An 18,661-nucleotide genomic window follows, 5' to 3' on the forward strand; every position below is an offset into this window, starting at 1 on the left:
TCCTCGAGGCACGTCCCACTGGGAGGAGACCCCGGGGCAGACCAAGGCGCAGTTGGAGGAAACGCATCGACTCTTATTTTATTATTGACTCGTTTTACTTTTCTTGACTATTATTTACTTTTATTGTTTTGTGACTGTGATTGTCTGTGACAGGTGCTCTATAAATAAACTTGACTTACTTACTTACTGTCACTAACCTTTGAGGTGTGCATCGGCCTTCTTTAAAAAATAAACTGTTTTAACTTAAAACCTGTGCTTGTGAAAACAGGATAGTTAAATGGTACCATAAAGACAACTGTTACTCCTATCAGGGGTCAGGAACATTTCACAGCAAGCTCAAAGTGTTGAATATGTGTACATTCATATACTGTATATCATGTTTGCATGAGTAATCCAGCAATTCAACATCAAGCATAATAACAGTGAGCCCAATATACCGTAATGCATCTGGCTGCATCAATGGGGTTAGAGTTATCTATGGTGTCCAATAGAGCTTTGACATTGCTAATAAAGCTGTATGAATACATGTGGGTATACAGTAGTATGTCAGGGAGACAGGGCCCCGGAGATTGCTGTCTGCTGGCATACTGTGCTGTATCAGGGAGAATGTGCTGTGCTGCCGGGCTCAGGTCCAACCAGGATGACCAGGCTCCATCGATCACCATGATGAATTTAAGACTGCCCATTATTACTTCACTTTCTGGCTTCCCCAAGGAATAGAGGCATTCAATACTCATTGTGCTGCTCTCAGGACTTTAAGAATGGACATTCACACACGGCTACTGTAGCTTGGAAAGTGATACGCTGTTATGTTATCATCCTTGTTGTGTAAGGAAATACAAATTATTCCAATTTAGCTCCAGAAATATCAGTAGAATCACAATGAAAGTTGAAAAAAGGGCTGTAATGACCGATAAAAGCATTGCGACTTTTCTGTTGCTGCAATTTCCACCCAGATTTGCCTAAACAAGTTAACCTATAGTTATTGTATATAACATTTATTCGTTAACATATTGTTGCTGTTGGGTAGGTCGGCATTTATTTTTAAATATATAAATCAGTACTAGGACACCCTTACCAGACGTAAGTCGTGTGTGGGTTTTACAACCAATAAAAAGTCAAACCAACTAAACTCATATAACTCATGGTTAAACTTCAACTTTGGATGGCACTGGCTTTCTCTGTCAAAAAGTTGAGATTTGAAACGGCCACCATTACGCACAGGAATGGCGCACGGTAGGTGGCATTTCAAAGGCTTATAAAATAAATGTTATTTTACAGCTGTTTTTCCATAGAAACAAATAAAGAGGGTGTGTGCAACAGTGCACACATGCGTGCAATTCTTTCCTCCTTGTCTGCAGGACGCTCTTCACAGGGCCCCGTCTTGTCTTTAAAAAGTTGAGATTTGAAACGGCCATAATTCGGTGATTTCTCAACCGTTTTTTTTAATGTAAAATTCTCCATATTCCTTAGGAAGTTTGCTTTCATTCGCTGTATCGTACCTGATTCTATTGTTACCCAAACGCATATGGTGTAAGACTTGTAGTGCTGCACATGCTCAGATGCCCTCTATAGGCCTCACACAGAAGCCTGTGAACATAGACATTTCATGCATAGATGTGCCACGCAATGGTAGGCCTCATGCCTGGAATGGTATAGGCCTCAGGTCTACCATTCTGAAATTTAATTTTTGGACTGCTGGACAGCTGACAGTAGGCTCTCTTTACAAAAGATAATATATATATATATATATATATATATATATATATATATATATATATATATATATATATATATATATTATTATTATTATTATTTTTAAGAGCAAAGAGAGCCTACTGTCAGCTGTCCAGCAGTCCAAATATATTATTAAATTAAATTTCAGAATGGTAGACCTGAGGCCTACCATACCAGGCCTCAGGCCCGAGGCCTATACCATACCAGCCTGAGGCCTACCATTGCGTGGCACATCTATGCATGACATATCTATGTTCACAGGCTTCTGTGAACAGAAGCCTAGAGGGCATCTGAGCATGTGCAGCACTACAAGTCTTACACCATATGCGTTTGGGAAACCCAGCCGAATGCCACAGACGAAAAACAGTCTAAGTCCACACTATTGATCCATAATGTATAAATGATAGATAAGGGTTCAGGACAACGATGCCTTTTCGTGGAGGGGTCAGAATGAAATTTGGACTTCGTTTTTCGTCTGTGGTATTTTGTACATCATTGTGTGTGGAAAGAAATGAAAAAAAGAGAGACCTAGGGATTTGGCTGTGGAGACCCCTGGCCGTAATGCTATACCACTCGCAAGCCATTAAGCAAAGCTTAATTAGCGGGGATCAGCTGACCTTTAAAGGGAATGGCACCCGCCACGCTGATTGGGTTGATGGAGGTGACGCCCTAAACACACCCATGACTAATTCAGGGATGTTTTACACTCCACCATGGCGGAGAGCAGCTCCAGCTCCATCTCTTAAATTATGTAATAAAACATGGCGGAGAATATGACGTTCTTAATGGAACCCTGAATCCTCACCTTGAACCTCCAGAGTCCCCCGATGTCATTGCTGCTCTCGAAGCAGGTGGGCTCCAGACCCTCATCCAGACAGGCCTTGATGCTGGTCAGACCAGAGGGCCCTGATCCTATCACTGCCACCCTACGCACCATGTTAGAGACGGAGGGGCAGAGCACACATGCAATGTCTTTTTGTGAGAATGGCATTGAGTGGCAGTGTGAACTGTGTGACGTGAACTTGCTGCCGGATCCACTTTTATTCACCAACAACAAACAGTTGTTAGGAGTCACAGTTCTCCTAACGTCCAATTTCAGTAGAGCAGTGAGCAGTGAAATAATAGTTACAGCAGATTTTATAACCAAGACTGAAATCCCGCCTACCAGATACGAATACAAAGGCTGCCTCTGCTGGTGAAACCCAATCAAAACATATCCTGTATAACAGATGAGTCTAGAATCTAGGCTAATGTAACTCATTATATAACTTTACACTACAGAAAAGACACATACAATAAAGAAAAACATATTTAAAGATGGAATCAGAAACAGAGGAAAAGAAACACTCCAAACATTACTTCTACTATAATGGAAGAGGAGAATGGATTTGATTCTTCGAAAATACAGGAAAGAGTTTGGCACAGTAATGGATATAGTTTTAAATGTCCAGGTTTCTGAGAAGTGTATACTAAATACTATACATTGTACCTTTAAGTTTCATCTTTACAGAGTATATATATAATGATTTAGACATAATTCAAGATGTCTTAATATATTACATATTGTTATGAGTTGCCCATGTCTGTGTACTCCAACTTGAGATACAGTGTACTTGATATGTATTGTGTACTGCCTGTACTGTAGCATACTTTATAGATAGGCTACGAGAGACATCAGCGGCAGCAAGGTCAGTCTTGCTGCAGTAGGCACGTTATTCTGTCTCATATCTTATTGTCACACCATTATGATCCAGCACTATATGTTCCTGTTTGTGTAATAAACTTTGTGAACCTTTAGCGTGATACTGTCTCGTGTCGTGTTATTGTTCTCCCGGGCCCACCGCCGCAGTCGCCGTACCAAAGGAATACTTCAACCGGATTATCACACACCACCCAGCCTGCACACACTACCTGTCACACATATGAACGAAAGAAAGGAGTGAAACAGTTGGCGGAGAGGTAGACAAGAGAGCTAGCGGTCACCTCCCTATTCCAAAGCACAGAAAGTGGAATTTTTTGACAAGACCTCTGGCCCTCTGGGGTGAATTGGCTACACCTTACCAATTTGTTTAAACAAGGATTTTTATAGTGCTGGAGTGGATAGTGACGTGACAACAAGATATGAGACATAGAAACGTGACATTATAATTGATTGAAGTATTAACAGTATTGGAGAATTACAGTACATTTCAAGCACAACTCAATACAAAAACTGCTAACTATGGACGTCACCATAAAGCATTACACTTGTTTACACCCTTTTCAATTCATCATTTTAGGACGTAATTTTAGAGATTTAGATTTAATTTAGAGACGTACAAATATACTTCTATATAATCAAAAACAGGAAAATCATCATACAAGGAGGTAAACTGGGAAAAAACAAACAGTGAGGGGTGGGGGATGATTCAGAGTTTACGGGGGCCAGTTTCGAATTGCCGCCGTCCATAGGTTCTCTTTGAGACCTCACTGGCGACATCTAACATAGTGGAGCAGATTACTGAAACGATCGTTCACTTGATCATACAAGCACCAAATTTGTCACACAAGTGCTTCAGAACCTACTCTCTCAGAAAAGTACGTTGTCCACTTGAAAAAACAAAATGGCCACCATTTTTCAAGATGGCCGCCTTTCAAAATGGTTTTAAACAGTGTTTGAACTATAGTTTGATTGAATAATCTTATTGTGATGGCCTACACATCAAAATGTATGTTTCTGAGTATGAGAAATCCAATTCTGCATTTAGCAAATCAAAATTATTGAATATTATGATGATACAATGGGAATTAAACGAAAAGCTGGGGCAGATTAAGTCAATATTCCATAAGAATCTTTCACTTGGTGGTACAAGCACCAAATTTGGCACACATGGTGTCCAGGATGTATTTCTATGAAAAGCACCTTATCCAGCTGAAAATCCAAGATGGCTGCCAGTATTCAAGATGGCCGCCTCGTCAAATGCAAGAAAACAAAACAACAAAAAGGTTTTCGAAGTAGAATTCAAATGTGTTAATGATCCAAACATCAAAATGAAAGTATTCTGACTAAGAACTTAATGGTGTTGGAATTTAATTCCAATATTGCCGCCAGTTTGCAAGATGCAGTTATTACGTGACTCAAAATTAGCGTTTTCGGAAGCTGTATGATCATAGATATTGTTGAAGGGCAACATCATTCGTTGATCATGCATTGAAATGCTGTGATCAAGCCCTATTGGTTTGTAATTTTGTATATAAGAGTGATGTCAAAGCACAACCAGGACACACTGGTGACATCACTGCTGTGAGACTCTGCATGGGGTTCAGTGTCGGCTTGTAGCGTAGCTGTAGTTGTGGTTTACTAACTATTGTAGTGTACTCACTGTAGTTTTTTGTATACTTTAGTGTCCTAAATGCTAATTAGCCCCTGTATATATCTCCACTAGTTTAGTTAGTTGTAGTATTGTAGTTAGATAGCCGCACCTGAATTGACAAGATGTGCCAGCGTGGGATAGCTGAGACAAGGGTAACGGGGCTTCAGTTACCTGGATGGTGTACATATCGCACAGGACTTAAATGGCACTGGATGAACGGTCGGGCTAGGTGTAGGGCACCAGATGCTTGAACCTAGATCAAGGTTCAAGGTTGGACTTTATTGTTACATCTTATGTACAGGTATATAAGAGTAAAACAATTTGTTTGGCTTCCTTACAGACAATGCAGCGGCATAGATAGCATAATATTCAAACAACAAAAAACACAGCAAGCACAGCAAAACAAAGGGATAGAATAAAGAGTGCTAGAAAAATAGTAACATATGTACATGTTTCCCTGTAGTAGCAAAGTTAGGTAAACTTGCCCTGGTTCTTATCAGTTCGTTCATGTATCTGATTGTTTGGGGAAAGAAGCTTATTTGCAGTCTATTTCCAGTGGCTTCGAGACTGCGAAAACGTTTTCCATGTGGCAGCATCTCAAACAGTCTGCGGTTGGGATGGCTTGGGTCCCTCATAATTCCACGACGAGCTTTGCTGACACAACGATCGTCATACAGGTCTTCGATGGGGGGGAGATCACATCCGCTGCACTGCACTCTTTGAATTTTTGCGTGTCCTTCACCAGGATCATTCTGAATTTCAGCTGCTCTCTTAGTGGAACGCTGGAGTTTCAGTTGCTAAACATTTGCCCGACAATTTTGGTGATACTTTGTACTGTTTTGCCTCAATGTATCCTCACTGCCACCTCCATCATCCAATCTGGATGAGTCTAACATGATGGGCAACAGGTGTATTGCCTGAAATACAGGGAGACTTCAACTCCTCTTTCGTATCTGTTTGACACTTCCTCCAATCAGTTTTAGTAGTGGAACATCTTGTGTTATACGGTTAAAGGCCGAGGGCTATATCCTTTTACCACCCAACCGTACAAAACATCAAAGCACATTGAAATATGGGATGCATCCAGGTTCAAGCATCTGGTGCCCTACACCTAGCCCGACCATTCATCCAGTGCAAGTCCTGTGCAATCTGTACACCATCCAGGTAACTGAATCCCTGTTACCCTTGTCTCAGCTCTCCCACGCTGACACATCCTGTCAATTCAGGTGCGGCTATCAACTACAATGCTACAACTAACTAAACTTCTATTTGAGATATACAGTATACAGGGGCTTATTAGATAGCATTTAGGACACTAAAGTATACTACAAACTACAGCGAGTACACGACTACAACAGTTAGTAAACCACAACTACAGCTACGTTACAAGCCGACACTGAACCCCATGCGGAGTCTCACAGCAGTGATGTCACCAGTGTGTCCTGGTTGTGCTTTGACATCACTCTTATATACAAAATTACAAACCAATAGAGCTTGATCACAGCATTTCAATGAATGGTGATGTTGCCCTTCAACAATATCTGTGATCAGACAGCTACCGAAAACGCACATTTTGAGTTGTGTAATAGCCCCCATCTTGAAAACTGGCGGCCATATTGGAATTAAATTGACACCATCAGAATACATTCATTTTGATGTTTGGATCAATGTGTGGATCACACATTTCTGTTCACTAAAGTTCTACTTATTAATTTGACGAGGTGGCCATCTTGAAAACTGGTCGGCCATCTTGGATTTTCAGCTGGAAAACATACTTTTCCTAGAAAGTACATCCTGGACATCAATTGTGCCAAATCTGGTGCTTGTACCACCACATGAAGGATTATTATGGAATATGGACTTAATCTGCCCCACTTTATCGTTTAATTCCCATTGTATCATCATAATATTAAATAATGTTGATGTTCTAAATGCAGAATTGGATTTCTCATACTCAGAAACATATATTTTGATGTATAGGCCATCAAAATAGGATTTTATAGCTCAATATAACTCAAACACTGTTTAAAACCACCTCGAATGGTGGCCATCTTGAAAAATGGTGTCCATTTTGTTTTTTTCAAGTGGACAACGTACTTTTCTGAGAGAGTAGGTTCCCAAGCACTTGTGTGCCAATTTTGGTGCTTGTATGATCAAGTGAACGATTCTTATGATATATTGACTTAATCTGCTCCACTACAGATGCCTCTCGTATCTATAAAGTACATGCACGCTGTACTATCACATATCAAGACAACCATGTCGAAGAACAAACAAACCCCTCAACAATATAATGCTGTCGGCCGGGTAACCACTGAGGGCGAGAAGCGACCTCACCCTAAGTAACCCCCTACACGCCACTCGCCCTACACACTTGCCCTCGATATGCGCGTTCACGCGAGGCTGCGCCATATTAAGTGTCGTCCGAAACCAAGCAGCCTTGAGTGGAAGTGGCTTATAAAGCCCTCAAGATCGAGTCTGTGCCGATCTAGACTCGATTGCCTTGTGCAGCTCTCTGTCCGCATGGAAACCGCGACCTACAAATGTAAGTAGGCTACCACCACAAATAAATGATAAATAAACTCCTCCTAAACAATCTTCATCTGATGCAGAATAGACACCGCTCCAACTGATGTTCACAAGGGCTCTTTATTTACCCCACCGTGAAAAACTATAAATGAAACCACACAAACAAAACAACTTTTAACACAATTATTTATAAACACCATATATGACATGTCCTTTTTGACAGTCTGTATTTCCTTTTAAATGTCCATATTAATGAAATCCACATGTCACACAAACATACACGATGCAATGCAATATGACTGTACAAACAAAATAACAGGTAACACAATTGCATGATGGTAACCATGGCAACAAATGGTGTCTGTTTCCTGTTTCTACACAAGGAGGGCGAGTGTATTTCCAAACTGTTTTTTATACCCAGCACCCTAATCAAGGGAACTTGATTCAGCTGGAGGGGCACTTCCTGGCGAGGGAACCTCCCGAGAGCACTTCAAGTCAAGGGACTGGTTTCAGAAAGGGCCTAACCACACCCTCTTTTTACAAGTTTACATTCCCCGCCAGGATTAATTAATTAATTCACCTTGTATTGCCAGGATTTTCCCCCGTTCAACCCTAATTTTGAAGAGCCACAATCCGCGACCGGATGCTATGTTGTTAATACTAGTGTGTGTGTTATCGCATCCATCCACACAGAAATACCATCTGGGACAAGGAATTGGACTTGGACAGAGAGGCGATTGAAAGAAACAGCTACAGTGGGTGCAGGTGCGTGCAGCGTTCAAGATGGCGCGCTTCAGTCTTGTTGTTGTTGACATCAGCTATAGCAACCCAATGCTAATGTGAGTAGCATCTCGACTCGATCGATCAAAAGCACTATAAAAGACCAATTAACCTTAATTGAATCTACACCAATTGACGATATTCAGACAGACCGCGGCCATCTTGCCAGCAAGGTGCTAACTAGGTGCAACTTCCCATTGACAGCCCATTCATTCAAACAAAAAAAGTCCTATCTGATTGTATTAAACAGCATCAAACTCACCAACATTGCAGCTGTGCGAAAAGCTTGAATTATCCTCTATCTGCAAAGTGTTAAGCATAAAAAAGCATAAAAATCCACTGTAGACTTGTTATGAGCTACTTCCTGTCAAGAAATTCCTTGCAGGTGATTTTGTTTTCGAAGTATTGGAGTTTGGAAGCACTCGTTTTTAGTAAAGCAACCTCCTACTGCCTCCTGCATTATGTGCAAGTTCAAAACAGGTGGTACGCAGGGCTGTTGAGTGATATCCAACTTGCACTCCCAAACTCTGACACTTAATTAGGAAAAAATAACGTGCACATAATTTCTTTACAGGAAGTAGCTCATAACATGTCTACGGTGGATTTTTATTAAACAGCTTTCCATGCAGCTGCAATGTTGGTGAGTTTGATGTTGTTTAATACAATTAGATAGGACTTTTCTGTTTGGATGAATGGGCTGTCAATGGGAAGTTCCACCTAGTTATCACCTTGCTGGCAAGATGGCCGCGGTCTGAATATTGTCAATGGCGGTGGGCCATTTGAATTAAAATGACGCAGATTCACACCAAAGGCAGGCTCCACGTTAAGAACCAGTGATTTAGAAGGCATTTGAAGAATCTGTCTCTGGTCTGCAGTGTTATAAGAACAAGACTGGAATATACAGTTCAGTCCATATTTAACACACTGCAGTGTCTACCATGCAGCCCCCGAGCAACGTGTTGAGTCTATCCAGAATCTGAGCTGGTTCCTCCAGCATGGCCTGGAGTTTATACTGGGAAAACAGCACAAGCACCATTACAACTCCTCCACAGAGCGTGAGCAGCTTCGGGGAAGAGAGTGCAAGTCGCCTGGCTTCAGGTTCTGGCACCGCTCTAGTCTTGAAAGGCTGGGCCACCCGCTCCCATTGAGTGAGGATGGCCTGACGGGCTCCGGACCATTGGCCCGACCCGGTCAGGCGATACTGGTAAGGAGTGCAGGGGCCAAGCAACACCTTCAAGCCCAGCACTGGATCTCTCAGTAGAAGTCCTGGGATGTTCGGTCGAACCCCTATCTGTGATTAGAAAGATATATGATGAAGGTTACTTATCCTGACAATTATGCTATTCGACCAAGTGACACATGAATCTATGCATTAAGTTCCGGAGAACAGCTTAAAGTATTGACTCTTGCAGCCACAAACAATTCACTCACAGTGAAATGTGTGAAGTGAAGTAAGTGAGTCTTTCTGCCAGTTTTCCCATATGGTATACCATTTGGGGACCTCCCTGGGGTAGGCTGAGAACCACTGGCACTGCTCTAGATAAATGGACTGTTACGTTTCCACAGCATGCTCTAGTCTAGATTCTAGAGTCATGCTGATGTGGACTGACCTCTTCAGCCATGAAATCCAGGTAGGAGATGTAGTCCACCTGGAGGGCAGCCTTTCGTGGACAAGAGTAGCTGAGAAAAAAGGCAGAAACATGGATAAAGTGATCGGCCATTATACAAAATGAGTGTACTGTAAACATGGGCCTGTGAAGAGGACACATTCAAACTACAAATCAGCTTCTTAAAGATGTTTAACCCATTAAGACATATCTGAGGCTGATTCTACAAAGTTCTTCTGTTGCTACAGTATAATATCAGTGGTGCTCAAACTTTGTCATGTCAAGGACCCCCAATAGACCCGTAGACCCCAATTTAAAAATATTTAGTTCCAGGGACCCGTCAGAACGAAGATTTGAAATGTTTGCTTAATTCAGAGATTTCCACAAATGTAATTTATTTTTCAAAAATAGCAGATCTACAAGATCATAGCTCGTCACTTTGTGCCGTGGCTATGAGCTTGTAGGACTAAGACAAGGCAAGTTTCATTGTATTGCAGGGAAATCAAGGTGTTTTACATGTTTGGAGGTATATGCTTGAGGTCCAAATGATGCATTGTTTCCAGAATAAATCAACAATATATCTTTCTAGTGAAATGCCCTTTCTAAAGCAAATAATTTAAACTGGTTCAGCAGCATCAGAAAACATCAGAAAAATACATTTGTTTATAATTGTCACATTGTTAACTATACCGCCTCATGCTTCTCTTCATCTCATACTCAATGACACTCAACATGGACTCCTTGGACGGAAGATTGTTCAGACCTAAAAAACAAAACAAAGACAATTGCCATTTTTAGGCCTACATAAAAGTGTGTGTGTGTGTGTGTGTGTGTGTGTGTGTGTGTGTGTGTGTGTGTGTGTGTGTGTGTGTGTGTGTGTGTGTGTGTGTGTGTGTGTGTGTGTGTGTGTGTGTGTGTGTGTGTGTTGGGGGGGGGGTCACATCTGTTTACCAGCAAAGACCTTGACAGCCCATCGGGCCTGCATCTCCACTGTGGGCATAATCGGTCCTTTTGTTTGAAACAGGCCCATGACGGCCAGAGTGGGGCGCTCTAGAGAAGGCGGGAACATGCGCCTGTAAAATCGATGATGATTTTAACTTGTGATAATAAATGACAGTGAAAGTTGACAGTAATAGCACACTGTATTTATCACATCATGCACCTACTTGTACAAGGTCACCTCTCCTCCAGGCCCCTCAGCCAGAGATGGAGGCAGGAATGGGAAAGTGAAATGATAGCCGGTACAGAAGACCACGGCGTCAATGTTCTCCTCCACTGTGCCATCGCCAAACTCAAGTCCAGAGCCCTGGAAGCTCTTTAGGTCAGTTTTCATCACCAGCGCCCCCTGAAGGATTCGACCAGGAAGGTCATCATTGATCATTGGATTCTTCTCTAAAAGCCTGGGGAAAAGGGCAGATGTAAATCACAAAAACAACAACAATGGTGAGAAGAAGCAGGGATACACTACATCTATTGATTAAATGTGAGCTTTTTGACACATTTTGCCTATAATGACATGCCCAAAAAAATATGGATGCCAGGTTAAACCTTGTAGCTCTCAGGCTCTCATTCTCATAGCCGAGTCATAGACAGATCTGTGCTAGTAGCCTAATGTGTCTTCTATCAAAGTTGCAGTATAGTCACCTGTGTTTGGGCTTCAGCCCATATAATTTGTGGTCATATTTGTGGTTCAAATCTCTCTCTGCCACCCAGTTCACCAGAGCCTTTGGTAGTAGTCTGGTCAGGATGTTGCTGGACCTGGTGATAAATGTCATGTCCAGAGGAAGCCCAGAGTTGGACATTCGACCAATCACCCAGGCGCCCTGGCGTGTACTGAGGAACGTCTGAAAGGAAATATGATGCAGAAAGGTGCTAAGTGCCAGCTGACGATTATCTTGAAATTCTTTTGATCATTGGATGCGCATAGTCTCATATTCCATTGACAATACTAAGGGTCTGAGGGGCTCATGTGACACTCCCGCTTTTTGTTGTGAAAGCTTCTGTTTTTCTCAGATTACCCTGTACTTCACGATCTGTGTCACGAGAACACCTTTTCCTAGGGCAACACTGGACGACTACCACAAAGAGTGTTTTAACATTAACAATAGCTCAAATAACGTAATCATAGCTTGCTAAAATAGCTATTAAGACTTGAATGAAAGTATAATCAATAGATGAACCGATAACATAATTCTGGTAACTGATTTTCATGCTGGTTGTTTAATTATTAATTTGGACCTGGGAGGCTAAATAGAATTAGTCACCTAAACAAGCCTGATTATACCTCCACCAGCCCCCACAGCTGTGGCCAGAGTATGTTTTTCCGTTGTCCTTGTGAACCATATCTCAGGAATGCCTTGAGGAGAATGTCATGACATTTGGCATGAATGTCCACTTGGACTCAAGGATGAACTCATTAGAAGTAGGTGATAAAATATCCAGGTCACGGTGATCTCACAAAACATGATAATGAAATTCTTGAAAAGTCTTCATCGACTGAATGCTACACAAGTTTGAACAGAGACAGATATAAACGGCAAGTAATTGGCTGAAGGCATACAACCACAAGGCAGTATTTGGGGGCCATTGTCGCGCACCAATAATGGCCGATCTACAAGTTCACAACGTGCCGCATCAGCTTGTACAATAGGTTGGCTATGTTAGGTCTGTCAGTGTGCAACCAAGTATAAAACAAGCCTAACCCCTGCAGTAGTCTGGCTCTCCAGCTGATCAACTAAAGTTGTGTTTTTCTGTTCTTCTTCCACCTCACCTTGTCTGCAGACCTGCTAATCTCCACAGCAATGTCTCCCGCTGAGTTTCCGATGCCAACCACCACAACCCTCTTCCCTCTGAAGGCCTCTGCATCTTTGTATTCCCAGCTGTGGTGGCACCTTCCAGGAAATGTTTCAGAGCCTGGGGTGGAACACAGGGGTTGTCCTTAAGCTTTCGGAGAAAGTCTCCTTGTTCAACGTGACATAATTATATACTCAACTCATAATGTACATAATGTATCAAATATCACAATAACTGTCTTTGTATACTGTGCCTAATTTGATACCAAAGGCTATCCTAGTACAGTCATATGAGTGGAAATGGTGAATACGGTAGGTCTGATTTGGTTTGTGTTTACGGACCTGGAAAGTCTTCTAGGGGTAAGACAGGGTGTGTGTAATGGCCTGAACACACCAGAACTGCATCAAAGACGTGCCTCTCTTCCTGCCCAACTTTGTTTTCAGTCACCACTTCCCACTGGCAAGACGCAGAGAATTCTGGCCTTTGCCTTACACTTTGCACTGTGGTCTTAAAGACAGGTACAAGAACATACCATGAAGTTATATGAACCCTTACACACAAATACGGTATATAAATATAGAGGCATACAAACTATACTGTTGTGTACACAGATGTGTGCACACAAAATTATTTGATATTCATTTAAGGGATAGAGCTGCAGCATCTCATTTTCAAGGGGGTCCCATAACACATGAACAACAGGACATAGATACATACAGTACAATACAAGTATACAGACACATTCATACACAGATAGCTTGCTGCACCCTCTCCCACCCACCCCACCAACCACCACCACACCATACGCTGTTAAACAACAGAAGAGAAAGAAGGGTACAGTACAAATACAAGTACAGTATCCTTACAAGTACCTTATAATAATTATCTTATTGATAGTCAATTTAAAAGCATAAACAAGTTGTATCAAGGCGTGAATACAGGTAGTGAAGTCCTGAAGCGACAGAAAGATGTAATGGATCTAAGACTCAAGAGATTGAAGAAGATAATTCCAATCAATTGGAGCTTTGTAGCAGAATAAGATCCTATGTCCAACATCTTTAAAGATTTCTGGGACAACAAAGTAAGGATATTGCATGTGTCTAAGTGGATATGATGATGTGTAGATGCAACAAAATATTTAAAATAAGAAGGAAGATTATTAGAGGAGAATAACCTGGAAACGAATGTGCCTGCACAGGTCAAAATGTTCAGCATACAGCCTGAAGTACTGCAGCAGTTGGGAGTTGTGTAGGTAGTTTGGATAATCGGCAGGCATGGGGAAGTCACTGAAACACATCATCTCCTTGGAGGTGTTGACCACCAGTGAGCGGTAGATACTAGAACGTTCTGGCTCAGGTGACTCCTGCATGTGGACACAGACAGGAGCAGGCCAGGCAATCATGTCAACGATTAGTATGAGTGAGGAACTGCGCTAGACTTTAGACTAGCAGTTCGCAACCTTTTCAGGACACTTCAGGACCTTTAAAAGGTCTTAAAAGTCCTTGTCACTTCACAATCATCTGGGGACTGACCCCTCTGGGGGTCCTGACCCACAGGTTGAGAACCACTGCTTTAGACAACCAGTCTAAAGTGCAATCACATTCTGACTTTTCTCACTGCACCTAAGATAGCAATCCTAATTTTAGGACTAGATAAGGTAATTACACAACATGGGTGCTGGGCATGAAAATGACACCTGCCTCGTTGCACCGCTTTGTGTTGTACAGGTGTAAGATAGCCAGGGCCTTAAAGTGGCACTATGCAACTTTTTTTCCTATGTCCATCTTTGAGGGTTTTTAAACACAAACATTGTGTTAACACAAACATTGAATGCCATGGACAATGAAAGGCCAGCTTTGAGTGTTTGTGGAAACACAAACATTGTGTAAACAAACACTGAAGACGAAGGTGTGGACACAAATTGTGATTGGCCGGAATGAGATGATTTATAGTGATGTATGATGATAAGAGCACCCCTCACTTCACATGGGTGTGATTCTTTTTTATGAATAAGATGTAATTCTGTCCAATCTGTATGATAGATCTAATGATAATACAATATAACATTAGTAATATATCTACTAATGAGACATTTAGATTATGTCAAAGTTAATATATTTTATATCTTATATTTATTCAATGTTTTATTATTATTAGTATTATTATTATTATCCTTCTATCAGTCATTTGTTTTGCATAATGAATGCCAATCTTTTGTATTATCTCCCCCAGTGAGGAAATGGCAAATGGGATGATAAAGGCACATCTAAAGAATATGTCTTAAATCTATGTCCTCATAGGTCGCCCTGGTAGCTCAACAAGTTCATATCTGTCCATGCAATAGCTTGCATTTGACTCTGCAGTGTCACATCCCATCCTCCCTCTCTTTATCCTCTATCTTCTCCATCTCTCACCTGCTCTGCCATTAAAAGGTTGTGCCCTCACCCACCTTAAACCTCCACAGACCACCGATGTCATCACTGCTCTCAAAGCAAACAGGTTCCAATCCCTCATCCAGACATGTCTTGATGCAGACCAGACCTGAACTGCCACCTCCGATCACTGCCACGCGCCGGACCATTGTTCACCTGGAAGGGCAGGTTTAATGCCCACTGAGACAGTTAAATGTTGGTGTCAGCAACATATTGAGACTTTTCATCAAGAAGGTCATGAAAAAGAGAGGCCGGAAATAAATGAAGAAAAGTATGAAAATAGTGTCCGGAGTTCATTTCCTGCTAAGACTTTGTGTCATCCCTAATAACAATTACAGCTAGCTACAATGTAGGCAGGTACAGGTGCCTTGCGATAGGTGCTGGGTAATTAATCACACGACCTGCCAATTGTGTGACCCAAACTTTTGTGTTTCCCTGGTCAATTGGTGATGACGTCTGCGGTAAACAGGACGTATTCATAAAATCAGTCCATTGATCATTCCGGGCCCCTTTGCCCGGAGAGAAAGACGTCTGTGTGCATCTCTTGAAAAAGTGGAGATAATTGACTAAATACACGTTTTGTGCCAGAACGTTCACATGGATATGAAACTAGACTAGAGGACCATATTTCACTCCACGTCTTTGGAATTATTTAATGGGTGAGTACAAACGGAGCATTTATCACGTTTAGGCCGCCCATAATTCAATTCAACCAGGAACAGTAGGAAGGGATCTATGCCTCTGATACAGTACATGAAAATGTACGAAGTTAATTAAATGATCACAGGCATTCTAGGTCTAGCATGTAACAGACAGTTTCATCTATAGTGACTTACAAAGTGTAAAGGAATTAGTGCTAGGAGAAAACAAGGGAATAGAAAAAGCAATTAGAATGCATAGTACAGTATGCTATGTCAAGTTAAATTGGGTTAGAGACCAAAGGTAAAAAAAAAAACAAGATGATTGTTTAGAGAATATCTCAAATAAAATAAAATAAAAGGAAAAATAAAAGAAAGAAAAGGGAGGACAATTAATCCAAAGGCAAGTAATGCTGGGTTTCAATGACACCCATACTTTGTGATCCCACCCCCACTCCAACATGTAATCATTAACACATGTTACACAACATCATGATCAATGCATGAAATTAAAGACATCTGTTCTTACCTACAGTATACCCCTGAGGCTTGTGTGCACTGTGCAGGTAAGCTTGTTGTGCAGGAGAAGCCTCTAGACTAGAGTCAGTAGATATGTTTTGTTGCACATTAACTTCTATTCAGTCAGTCAGTCAGACTTTGACCTGATCTAACCCTGTTGAGAGAAGGGAATTATTTTTAAACTTATTTTTAAACTAAACTAGCAGAATGTTCTGTATCTTCCCTGGACACTCACCTTCTCACAGTGGCCACATGCTACAGAATCTGTAGCATGTGGCCACTCCTCACAAACAGTATGAATGTCTGAAAACTAACTAAAAGGAAAACCGAGGAAGAGTTTGTTAACCCTTTATTTGATGTCTAGACAGAACACCCTAAATAAAAAACAGCACCACCTTTTGACCAAAATAAATATTTCCGATATTAAAATAGAATTGCAAATCTATGGGTGGATATCCCTATTCTGGTTTTGGAGACAGAAATACGTTGAGTCTTTCAGTCAAACATTTCACTGTAGTGTGTGCAGAGTAATATGTTGGTGGCAGTGGCTCGTGGGTATAGTGGCTGCAGAGACCAGATGGGAACCGTGATGTTTCCACCAGTTCAATCCTGGGCTGATCTGTCCACATGTCAAAGTGTCCTTGGGCAAGGCACTGAACCCTACATTGCCTCCAATGAGTCGGTCGGTGCTAGCTTGCCACCATTGGTGTGGGAAGTGAGGACGCTGGCGATGACCGTTTGTCACTTCACCTCCCAATGTGTGAATTAATTAACCATTGTAAGCACTTTGAGTAAGCAGTGGCACGTATAGCCCTGGTCCAGTAGTGCATAGAAAAGCGCTATAAAAATGCAATTTAATATAATGTTGTGGACTAATCTCTCTACATTCTATGACAGCAGGCCTACAGTATGTGGTGTTTATTACATCATACTGTATATGGCAAGGGTGTACAAATGTTTTTAAAAGGGGACCATATTTGAAAATGTGAAAAGACCTGACTTCATTCATCTCCTCTCATACTGCCAGATACCTTTGGTCCATAGTCACATAAGAATTTATCATTTTACGACATCGATAGTCTTTTGTTGGACAAATGTAAGTCATTCATCTGTACTGTGCACAAAACAAAAAACAATTCAGCCTTATGGAAAAGGTCTCTATAAAAAGAAAAAAGCCTTTCTTTCCCCAGCCACGAGCAGTTAGAAATCCTCTGTTCAGGTTCATTTTAAAACACTCACACAGTATACTGGCAGGCCACAAATAATTTAGGAAGGAGGTCAGATAAAATCTCATATAAAAGCTGTCCTTCTGCCATATGAGTGGCTCCTGTTCAAGATAAGATCCAAGAAACCATCTGGGCAAGTGTTGCAGAAAATAGAAACTTCATGGTGCATTAACCCATTAACATTGTGTAAACTCATGATTCCTACTATTCCTAGGCATTCCTAGGCAACAGCATTTTATTGTCTCCACCAGCCAAAGGCATGGGGAGAGTATATTGCACTCCGTCCGTCCGTCCGTCCGTCCGTCCGTCCGTCCGTCCGTGTGTGTGTGTGTGTGTGTGTGTTTGTGTGTGTGTGTGTGTGTGTGTGTGTGTGTGTGTGTGTGTGTGTGTGTGTGTGTGTGTGTGTGTGTGTGTGTGTGTGTGTGTGTTCAGTTTATTTATTTTGGTCATTAATACAGTGCCTGCTTTGTGTTTTTTGCAAAAGAAACATTGACCAAAAAGGTGTAGGCTGGAAGCCTAGGCTTATTGTGCCTACCCTTCTAACAAATAAATGGCTTTCATAGGTAAAATAATACAACAAAGCAAACAACAGAAGGGAAAAAACAAGAAAACAAAACAAAAACAGACAAACAGACAAACATAAAACAAAACAAAAACAAGAACAAAGACAGACAGGAAAAAAAACAGTTAACAGGAACAAGACAAAAAAGAACCAAAACAACAAAAAACAAAACAAGAAAACAAAACAAAACATCATATCAATGTTCTATATGTATCTACTATTTTTGGTACAATTTTTTAGTTCGTCATCCAATCCATTCCACAGCTTGACCCCTCTGACCGATATGCACCTCTCTTTGGTGTTTATTCTAGCATTTGTTTGTTTGAATATGGCAGTGCCCCTTAGGTTGTAGCGGCTCTCTCTAGGCCAGAACAGCTCTTGGATACAGCTCGGGAGCAGGTGATTGTGTGCCTTGTACATTGTTATTGCGGTATTTAGATCTACTATATCTTGGAGTTTTAAGGTGTTTAATTGAATGAACAATG

The 18,661-nt window shown here is 41.4% G+C and overlaps 1 protein-coding gene across 1 annotated transcript in view; it reads right to left on the bottom strand.

Annotated features, from left to right (window-relative positions):
• The window catches only part of LOC306926136 (uncharacterized protein), a 44,556-nt gene that overhangs the window by 14,596 nt on the left and 11,299 nt on the right, over positions 1-18,661 (bottom strand). Inside the window, exons 11-21 of the mRNA XM_079505397.1 lie at positions 15,249-15,380; positions 13,974-14,162; positions 13,141-13,306; positions 12,777-12,919; positions 11,651-11,850; positions 11,173-11,406; positions 10,958-11,079; positions 10,697-10,769; positions 10,010-10,079; positions 9,323-9,690; positions 2,543-2,774 (exon numbers count right to left, since the gene is read on the bottom strand). Coding sequence (XP_079361523.1) covers positions 2,543-2,774; positions 9,323-9,690; positions 10,010-10,079; positions 10,697-10,769; positions 10,958-11,079; positions 11,173-11,406; positions 11,651-11,850; positions 12,777-12,919; positions 13,141-13,306; positions 13,974-14,162; positions 15,249-15,380 — 1,929 coding nt within the window. The remainder of the gene's footprint in view (positions 1-2,542; positions 2,775-9,322; positions 9,691-10,009; positions 10,080-10,696; positions 10,770-10,957; positions 11,080-11,172; positions 11,407-11,650; positions 11,851-12,776; positions 12,920-13,140; positions 13,307-13,973; positions 14,163-15,248; positions 15,381-18,661) is intronic.

This window comes from Electrona antarctica, assembly GCF_951216825.1.
Source record: "Electrona antarctica genome assembly, chromosome: 7".
Lineage (NCBI taxonomy): Eukaryota > Metazoa > Chordata > Actinopteri > Myctophiformes > Myctophidae > Electrona > Electrona antarctica.